Raw genomic sequence first — 10265 nt, 5'->3', positions numbered from 1 at the left:
ACATCTGAAATCAAATAAAACCATAAATATTCGTAACAAATCTATTTTTAAAAAGTAAAGTGGTGAATGGGACACGAAAAATTGTATGGAAGCATTTTGAAAGGATTTTTGCAACTAACAAAAAATACTATTATTAGCCATAATACATTTAAAATATTACAAAAATCTTTAAGTTAATAAGTAAATTTATCTTAAATGGCAAAATATTTAAGCTATCTTTAAAATTGTATTTTTAAAACGCATTCAAAGTAGCGGGACAAGAAAAGACACAAAATGGTCACTTTTTCTGATTATGACCCATTGACGAAGTTTCAGAAACAGCTCTACACTATTTCATTTGTATGACAAAAACTTCAAAGTTCCAGATACTACTAGTTCCTAGAGTGATGATATGGATGATTAATGCAATTTTTCTAAACCCATTTCACTCAATATTTAAAATTTCCTTAATTACAAATTCAAGGAAATACTTTATTAATATAGCAAAAGGAAAATAACAATTTCTATCATTTTGAGCTGTAAAATGCTGATAAAAAAGATTATACAAATGAATAGATAATTTTTACGTATAAAACCAAGTACAATATGTTTTTAATTCGTTACTATACAATACACAAGTAAGTAAATTACGGAGTAGTTAATATTCAAATAGCGGAAAAAATTAATGTATTAAAAATTTTACTTCATTTCTTTCAGTTGATACAATGAAGTTCCTCGTCGTGTTCGCACTTTGCGTTGTCGCGGCTTCGGCCAGGATGATTGGACCTATCTCCGCCGTCGATGAGCAGGAACAACTCAAGGAAATCATAGCCGCCATCAACTCCCCAAGCACCGATCCCGCGACCGCAGCCTCACTTCAACAGATGCTCAATGATCTCCTTGGTCTTAATGAACATGTCCCTATCTCAGTCGGTCCCGCCATCGTCGATGAATTTGTGCCAATCTCTGTTGGTCCAGCTATTGTAGACCAACCAGCTTCAGACGCAAGCTCTCCTCTTGTTCAGATCATTATCAACGTTAAGTCCAGCTCTGATGTCGCTGCGCCACAACCCATCCCTGTCGTCGTCGATGACGATGTTGAAGAAATCCAGGTCGACCCTGTAATCGTCGTCGAGCAACCCGACTACGAAGCTGAGGCTGTAAATGTTGTTGATTTACCTGACCTTTTCCAACCCCCCGCAATAGGTCCCATTATCCCAGTTAATGTGCCTGAAATTCTAAACTAAATCATAAAAAGAACTGAAATATTTTGAATGATTATTAGAATATTTCACTTTGCCTTAAAATTATATTCAGGTTTTACTGTTTCCGATATTTCCCACTGTTATTTATTTATTATCTTTGCGCAATAAAACAATTTAATATATTCTGTTGTTTTATAATTATAACCTTACGATGTATTAAAAAAAACAGAATCGTTAACTTGAAAAATATTCATTATACTTAATGGATATTTATTAATATTTGTTTATGGTGTAACTAAAGGTATATTTTTAATGGATTTATCAATCGTAATCGTAAAAGTATCGTTTATCTACACATGCATGACTACTGATGTGATACGTATTGCATCATACTTGTGTATATGAAGGATACTCGCGTGTTACCTACAGGTCTCGAAAGCAAAAAGAAGCTTTTGGAGGCATTGAGGATACTAGTGGGATTGTAAACACGAGGGTAGTAGGTGTGGTTCTCACTCAGAGAATCACTTAAATATTGTTAAAATTATTTCTTTGTATCCCTCTCCCTCCTTCTCATCTGGAATTTGTTTTCTTAAATCTGGAAAACCGATACTTTTCTCGATCTGATAAAAAAATATAAATAAATTATTTAAATTATTTAGTGTAGATAGATTTGACCCTATAAACTATAATATCCATCATTAAGTAAAATATTTGATACTACATATATTTTTTGACCAGATCACTCTTTTCTCACATAGTAACAAATTCTCCATATCGAGTAATATAGTTTCACCAAAGGTAAATTAACTACAATTGCGGATGCTACATGCTTCTTAAGCACATTTATGACAAATGGGGGAAAGTCACAAAATACAATTAGAATATTTTGTAATTTATATTAAGCCTTTGATTGGGTAGACCATCAAGCTTTTTTATTAAAACTATGTCACTCCACTATGTATACAAGACGCGGCTCTTGATCTCGTTGCCTCGTATCAATCCTATTCTATTGAGAAGATCCAGAAAATTTTACATTTTTTATATAAATAATGTAATAAAGCGCGGCGTTGAGTTCTGCCACTCAACACGCAATGCCTCTTAAACTCGGCAGAAAGTGGGGAACGGAGTGTCTTAACACTAGGTTCCCTCTGCCTACCCTACTATATGCGGGATACAGCGTGAAGCTGAAAAAAAAAGAAAAAATATATATAATAATGAAATATATCTTCTGGTTCTTCTCTATCGACGGGTTGTTCTATGGATGATGTTTCACAAAGATCTTTTCTTGATCCTCTTTTAATTTAGAAAATAAACATTTTTATTTAGGTAAAGGCTATGTGATATTGTTCTGTTTGCGGGGAAATTTAATATATAAATAAACTAAATAATAAATTCATACCTCCGAGTGAGAATCGATCCCACAACCGTTGCGCTTATAGCGCTTAACCCCTACAGTTTCAATGCCCCTTAATAATGAAGATTCATAAAAATAAAGCAAGCTACGACGTGAATAGTGCGTTGTCGCATATTGTTCGCAGGTTTGACATTAATAATTTAATGTTAAATGTCAAAAAAACAAAATCTATAAAAATCTAAATTTTAGTCTAGTAATTATGGGTGAAACAATCAACTTGGCGGAATCAGCAATGTTCTTAGGTAAACTTTAATTATTATATAGATTCCAAGCGTCAGTCGAATACCCACCTTGAAACGTTTCCGGAAAAACTAGGTATTTTTATAGCATTCTCTCTTATCCAAATGCTATAGGGTACTGACGTAAATTCAACATAGCTTATTAAACTATCAAAGAATATTTAAAGGATAAAAATGAATTTAAATAAGATCATATAAATTCATGCATTATAGCTATCTTTGAACTATTATATCAAAAAATAAAATTGTAAACTCAATATTGATAATAGCCACTGCTGAGCTTCTTGCTAACTCTTTTCAGCAGAACGACCGGAGGATCAGAGCAGGTGCGCGGTGGTAGCTTTATAATCATTCGGCAGTTCAAAAGTAAAAGTCTATTTGAATAAATAATACAATAAGATTTGAATTTGAATTGAATTTATTATATTTTCATTTAGAGAATATATTCCTTATAGGTTAAAGTAAAGGAAACATATATTTAGATAGTATAATTTATTTCAGTCAAATTATAATTGATTTCATATTGTTTATACCACATCATACATTTAGTATGACTTTAGAATATTGAAATTAGGGTTCCAGATGCCGAGCAACATGTTGAACTTAAGCAGATATGTCAGAAACAACTACAGGTGAGACGACATTCTCTAGTTCTAGGGCTACTTCTGGGCTGATGATTGCGGGTGAAGCAATAATTGCGGGAATACCGGCGATCTCAGGGTCGACGATTGCAGGTGAAGCAATGATCTCGGGTGCTCCAGCAACCTCAGGACCGACGATAGCTGGTGATGCAATTATGTCAGGCATGCCTTCGATAGAGACGGGGTTACCGGCTACAGCAGATCCAGATTTTACGTTAACAATCAGCTGGACAAGGGGAGAGCTGAATGAAGGGAAAACAGGTACGGGGTAAACAGGGCTAGGGTACACTGGTACGGGCATAACAGGAGAAGGTATTTGATCGATGATAGCGGGGCCTACATTGATGGGCTCGAATCCTTCGATGATAGCGGGACCCACATGGATGGGCTCGAATCCATCGATGATAGCGGGGCCTACATTAATGGGCTCGAATCCTTCGACGATAGCGGGACCTACATGGATGGGCTCGAATCCTTCGACGATAGCGGGACCGACGTGGATGGGCACTAATGGCTTGTCATTTCCGACGGATTCTTCGACTATAGCAGGGGTAGGTCTTAAAATGTCCAAGATGGATCCAATGATACCAAACACACGAGAGTCAACTTTGGCATGTTCAGCTGAAGCTACAGCAGCCACGCACGCGAATAATACGATGAATTTCATATTTAATCTGAAAAAAAAAAAATAGAGATTTTAAGAAACTTTCCAAAAAATCTATTGGGAGACTTCTTTTTGAAAGTGATAATATAGTTTTTTTTTTATTTGAATTATTTTTAAACTTACGTTTTATTTTGTTTCTTGTCACTAAGAATACTGTCCAATTTCACAAATTTCGGCTTATATATACAAATATTATCTTCTTATGGCCATATAACGATCGCCTTATTATTTTATAGCCCCCCAGTAGCGCTATCTATAAACAGGACGCAAAAAATCTATCACTTTTAATGATTCATAATTTTAAAAGTTTTTTTCACTTGTATAAGAGAACGATATACGAGATGAACTTCCGAAACTGATGATTTACTGTTAGACTCAGTAGACTACTGAAACTGCTATCACTTATTTAACATTTTTTGAGTGTTCAAGTTTTTTAAATTAATAATTTTTTTATTATTGCCCGTGCTTAAAATTTTAAAAAAATTGTGAAGAAGAGAGTGTATTGACAATGGTTTCTCTTTTTACTCTGCCAAAAATTTTAAAAATGCACTCAATATATTACATTTACCTATACTTTTCACGAGTGGGTATTTTTTTGGTCTAAAACATTTTTGCTTGCTATGGGTACAACGTGATGTTGTATTTGTTTATTCACATTCATAACATTGCTATGGATAAGAGCCACTGCATTTACCACTTCAATAAAAAGCTTCACGCTGTTTCCCGCACACACCAGGGTAGACAAGGAACTTAGTGTTAAGACTTAACAGACTTAAGAGTTTCCCATTTTCCGCAAAATTCTGGAGGCATTGCTTGTTAGGTGGTAAACCTCAACGCCGCTGGCGTTAATAACAATTAAATTGTCATAAAATCCATATTTTTCAAGTATACAAATTTCTACCTAAAACTTAGTACAGTCTGGGAATATTCCAACACCCTGGCGGAAGTGCATTCGATTGTAAAACAATCTCTACAATCGCAATTTAATCTACGATATCAAAAAATAAAAAAATTAAGCATCTAAATCCTAATACGATTAATTGATATCTTGTGACGTTTACAAGAAATTAGCAAAGTTTGTTGTAAAAACATAAAAAGAATAAAATAAACATAAATATAAAGATAATAAAATCGTAAATTCGTATTGTAAATTCGGTGATAATTAATCAGTAGTTAGGTATATGGCTGTGAATCACAAGGTGAGGATCAGGCTAGGATCAGCTAATCTACGCGAATAAAACATAATGCGTAGAGCTGCGCCAATAAATTGATAATTTTCTATTTTATTGTTTCAAGTACAAATCTATCTTTATTATTTGAACGGAATGTTTACGACATCCGAATGTTTTTAATTTTCGTCCCGAAATGAACATAGTTGAGGTTCGTCGTGGGCGCAGGGGCAATGAGGATAAAATGAAATATTTATTCAAATTTATTATATTTTTATTTTTCATTCCTTCACTGGTGTCAAGCCTTAGCGTGGGGTTGAGTTAAGCCACTTAACACGCAATGCTTCTAGAATTCGGCGAAAAGTAGGATACGGAATGTCTTAATAATAGCTTTCCTCTGCCTATCCTGCGGCCCTGCGGGATATATCTTGTGGGATATATTAATTTACTAGCATTTTGATGCTAGCAAATATATCCTCGTGTTTCTATAAATGTTCTAGGTATTCTATTGTAAAATATTCTGGTAAAATGAAATATGGATGTTTAGTACTAAAAGTCGATAGACAATTGTAGGTCTAAAGTTTAATCCAAAAAGCCAATAAATTGTCATATATTATGAGGTTTAGATAAGTTAGATACAAGATATCTATTACCTAACATGTATATAATTATGTATTTGTATTTAACATTTTTACATGTGAGTTTTAAAATATAGTTCCATTTTGTAACTTTGTAGGAACTAAATGGAAATTGTAATTAAAATGTGTTGGTGAGGAGCGCAGCGTTGAGTTTCGCCACTCAACACGTAATGCCTCCAAAAAACGGATCGGAAAAATCGGATGCCTGTATTAGGAGACATTGGTTCATCAGCATCTCTGTAGAGAGATTTTACAAATTTCTGCACCCCAGAGATAATTACTTAGAATTATCATTTGGCAAGACTGAAAGCTATTTCATAATTTATGTTTAATAGATACATAGTTAAATACATTAAAATACTTTATTATCTTTTATATTTTAACAAATAAAGTTAGTAATACTCCTTTAAAAGCGGCGCCTGGCAGAAAATACATATCTATTTTTTATTTAAGCAAAGAACTTGTTCACATATTATTTTTATAGGGGCTATCATTGAAAACCAAACAATTTAAAAATAGTATTTCAAAATAAAGGGACTCTTTTAGCAATAAGCATATAGCATATTTAATTATTATTCAGAAGTTACATTATTACAATGAGCCGTCGAAATCTTTTTAATAAAAAGGTAAGTGCCAAGTGTAAAAAAACAAGAATATATAAAACAAATTAAATTATAATTTAAATTTACATTGTAGTCCGTCTGTCAAAACCATTTATCTTGAGATCGCGTTGAGGCTGAAAATAATATAAAATATTCAAGCCTGTGGTCTCTTGAAGCACGGAAAAATTAAGCTTCTAAGTCAACGCAATGAAAAGATATGAGCAATCGATTATGCTGTATTTTGTATGAAATTCGCCAATAAGTTATGAAATTTGGCAGGAAATGATAACGTTCTATTCAAATAAAGGAAAAACAAAGAAAAGTGAAAATTTATAGATAAAAATAAACATTACAAACTTATAATTGTGATTCATTTCATATAAAATAGATGCATTGCCCACATTGCAGTTAGACTCGTTAACCGGCTTGTCTATTTAAGTATAAATAAATTTATATAACTGAATGATATTAAATAGGACCATTATTTCTCTTCATTTGCTTGAACTTAATTTTGATGTTTTTAATATAATATATTTTTTTGTCTTTAAACCTTTATGTTACTTAAGATAAAACGAAAAGTCTACACTTTTGTCTCTTAATTAAAATAACATTATACCTATATTTTTTTATTTATTATACTATACTATAGTACCTACCGGATCACATCGGACACAGGATCCTGTGAACTTTGCTTGATACGCTACTGTGTGTCAAAATTCCAGTCTCTAATGTTTTTATGTTAATTGTTATTATTAGTTTAATTTGCTTTTAATTTTAATTGAAACTTAAATATTTACATACAAAACAAGCACTTTGCCTTTCATATCTTGATTATCATATTTGCTTATAATTAATAAATGAAATATGGACTTGACCGCTTCGATCTTGTGAACTTGGCTTCATACGCTACTGGGTGTCAATCCTATTGTCCAATGTTTTTATGTTAATTGCTATAATTATTCTAGTTTTTTTTTGCTCTTAATATCTAAGTATTAATTAAAAATGTTATATTTACATACAAAACAAGAACTTTGCCTAATAACTTGATTATCGTGTTTGCTTATTTATTAATAAATTATATACTAATTGACACAGACATGCTACAGTTGTAATTAAGATAAATAAGGTAAATGTACGGGAGTTCGGCAGTTTAAGGCTCTCATAACTTTAAACTATTGTAAATACATTATTAAAGGTTATATGAATTTGCAAATTTTAGTGTGATCAAAGTGGGTCTTTTGGCAGTAATTTAATGTGTGAATTATGCGGTTTAACTTAACCTTAATTTTTATATTAATTTATTTGTGGACCTCTAATTTGAACCCTACTTCGTGATAAAATTTAGCTCTGTTTCTAACTTCGTGAGTTTGTGTCCCCTATTTCGGGTCACAAGTTTTTACCTCGCGAGTGAGGTTTTATAATAAAAAAAAATTAACACCTTTATTGGTTTGGATTGTGAAGAATTTGTAAATAAAAAAAAATAGGTAGATCAGCTTAACGACATTAAAACTTTCATAAAAAAAATCAAATCAAATTAAATCATCTTCACGCTGTATCCCGCACACAGCAGGATAGGCCTAGGTAGGTAGGTAGGTAGATAGGTAGGTAGGTAGATAGGTAGGAACCTAGTGTTTTTAAAACACTCCGTTCCCCACTTTCTGCGGAATTCCGGAGTCACAGCATGTTAAGTGGCACAACTCAACGCCGTGCTTTGCCTGAAATATAAATTTAAATAAATATTTTGTATTTTCTATACTATTCCTATTTTCATCTCCTGGAGTGGGGATCGAACCCACAACCAGTCGGTTTTACAGTCACACTTTGTACTCCTGCGCCACGAGTAGCCCCAACTTTTATAATTTACAAATTATATAAGCTCAGTTTTAAAAAAACTACATTTTTGAACGTTTATATATTTTTTTTATAAAAAATATATAAAAAAACTCAAAATTCAAGTTAAATTTTTTGAAGCTAGGTATGCCAGTTTATAGAACTATATATTTTCGCAACCAGTTTGTACGGCGTTTTGTGTTTAGTAGGTATATATTATATTTCTGAAAAATTCTTGAAAAAATAAAAAGATCTTTATTTAGACTTATAACAAGACTAAGATAAACACTATTAACAAAGACAAAGAAGTCAATGTGCTGATTTTACGTAGATTTATTTGTCACGAAGTTAGAGAAAATAATGAAATGTAGGGGATCTTATTTCGTGTTACTGATTTTAGTAACTTCCGCAGTTCTGTTTATTCAGTATTTTTTACATTATGTAAAGTAATCATTAACAACCACGTATATTCGATAAAATACACAAAAATAAATTATAAAGGTTGATTAAAAAATAAAACTACATTGGCAGTACCTATACGAATTTAGCTTAAAATTACCAATTCAGGTTACCTGTAAAATAGTAATATAGAAATTTAAGTGGACAAAACATATACCGAATTTCGATCACGAGAAACTTTAATAAATACAGTAACTGATTTTAAGCTTTAAATTTAAATTATCTTAGTTATAACATAAATATAAATTTATTAAAAAGTATCTAAGATTTCCCTAATTCGGTAGTAACACGAAATAGCGGACACTTGATAAATAAAATGTCTGCTATTTCGTGAATCGATTTATTGCAATTTTAAAAGAATTTTATGCTTCCATCTATTTTTTTTTTCAATAAAATGTTTAATTATAGAATACAAAAAAGCATATATTCAATGTTTTATTCGAATAACTTACCTTTGTCTTTCTACAACCTTAAGAAATTCTTACCCTAGTCTTACGGTCGCAAGCATCGCAGACACGTTACAATGCAGTTTGTAGACAACTCTGCGTTTAAAATGTCGCTATACGCTCAATTTTATCATTAAAATATTGTTACTTAGTTTTTAGACAGTTGAAAGTATAAAGATTATATACCAATATATAGTTTCCGTAAATAATACTTAAATTGCTTATTATTTTTGCCAGAATCAAAACTCACGAAACCACGTACTATCACGAAGTTACCGTCACTTACCTTAATGTTTGTAAAATCATTCATATAGGTATATTTACTGCACGCAATGATGTTTAGTTTAAATCTTATATCGTAATAATTCTTAAGAATTTCCTTGGCCTGTAACATAAAATACTTATATCCCAATCGACATAATACAAATAGTTTTTTTATGGAGAAAATAATAGGTAATGTCTTAACACTAGGTTTCCAGGTTCCCTCTGTATGCTATGAATTGCCTGTTTTCAATCTGCTCTTAAAAAAAATCTTTAATTGGTCTCTATAGCTAACAAGACAATGTCCTAATATTTTTAATAAAAAAATCACATTTAAATTTCTAAGCATGAAATTAAAGAAAATAAAGTTCTCGATTTTAAAACCTAATAAAACCTAAGAAAGATACCATTATTAAACTTAGCATATAGGTACTTACTAACTTCATATAAATGCATTATTTATTATCACACTCATCGGTTATGTAAACAAATCTCAAGCGGGTGTCATCTTGGTTCAATACAAACATTTAGTTTGTATTGAACCAACAAATATTATTCTTGACCTTTATCGCTCTACAATAACGCTATTAGAAAACTCCGAAATATACTTAACTACATAAGTACGTACAGGCGTCGATAGAATCTTATTAAATCAGTTTCTCGTTATATTCCGCACACAGCAGTGTAGGTAGAGGGAACCTAGTGTTAGGACACTGCG

General features: G+C 31.8%; 2 protein-coding genes across 2 annotated transcripts; one reads left to right on the top strand and one right to left on the bottom strand.

Moving 5' to 3' along the window:
* Positions 1-600: 600 nt before the first annotated feature.
* On the top strand, positions 601-1318 carry LOC146531941 (uncharacterized). The gene is made up of 2 exons (XM_085197337.1): positions 601-617; positions 697-1318. Exon 2 carries the CDS (start codon positions 705-707, stop codon positions 1224-1226), a length of 522 nt encoding a protein of 173 aa, XP_085053463.1. The 5' UTR covers positions 601-617; positions 697-704; the 3' UTR covers positions 1227-1318.
* Positions 1319-3314: 1996 nt separating this feature from the next.
* LOC146531940 (uncharacterized) lies at positions 3315-4387 on the bottom strand. Its single transcript, XM_085197292.1, has 2 exons — positions 4266-4387; positions 3315-4152 (listed from the first exon to the last, which is right to left on the bottom strand). Exon 2 carries the CDS (start codon positions 4143-4145, stop codon positions 3441-3443), a length of 705 nt encoding a protein of 234 aa, XP_085053418.1. The 5' UTR covers positions 4146-4152; positions 4266-4387; the 3' UTR covers positions 3315-3440.
* Between the last annotated feature and the right edge of the window lie 5878 nt (positions 4388-10265).

The sequence above is a fragment of the Heliconius melpomene genome, chromosome 14 (genome assembly GCF_056956725.1).
Source record: "Heliconius melpomene rosina isolate 202511_hmr_F chromosome 14, ASM5695672v1, whole genome shotgun sequence".
In the NCBI taxonomy this organism is placed as follows: Eukaryota; Metazoa; Arthropoda; class Insecta; order Lepidoptera; family Nymphalidae; genus Heliconius; species Heliconius melpomene.
Note: the sequence above shows the minus strand (reverse complement) of the source record. Positions and strands in the feature narration are given on the sequence as shown.

What these genes read in the sequence shown, in the direction of transcription:
- LOC146531941 (XM_085197337.1), top strand. Translation starts at nt 705, where the DNA reads ATGAAGTTCCTCGTCGTGTTCGCACTTTGCGTTGTCGCGGCTTCGGCC.
- LOC146531940 (XM_085197292.1), bottom strand. Translation starts at nt 4,145, where the DNA reads ATGAAATTCATCGTATTATTCGCGTGCGTGGCTGCTGTAGCTTCAGCT.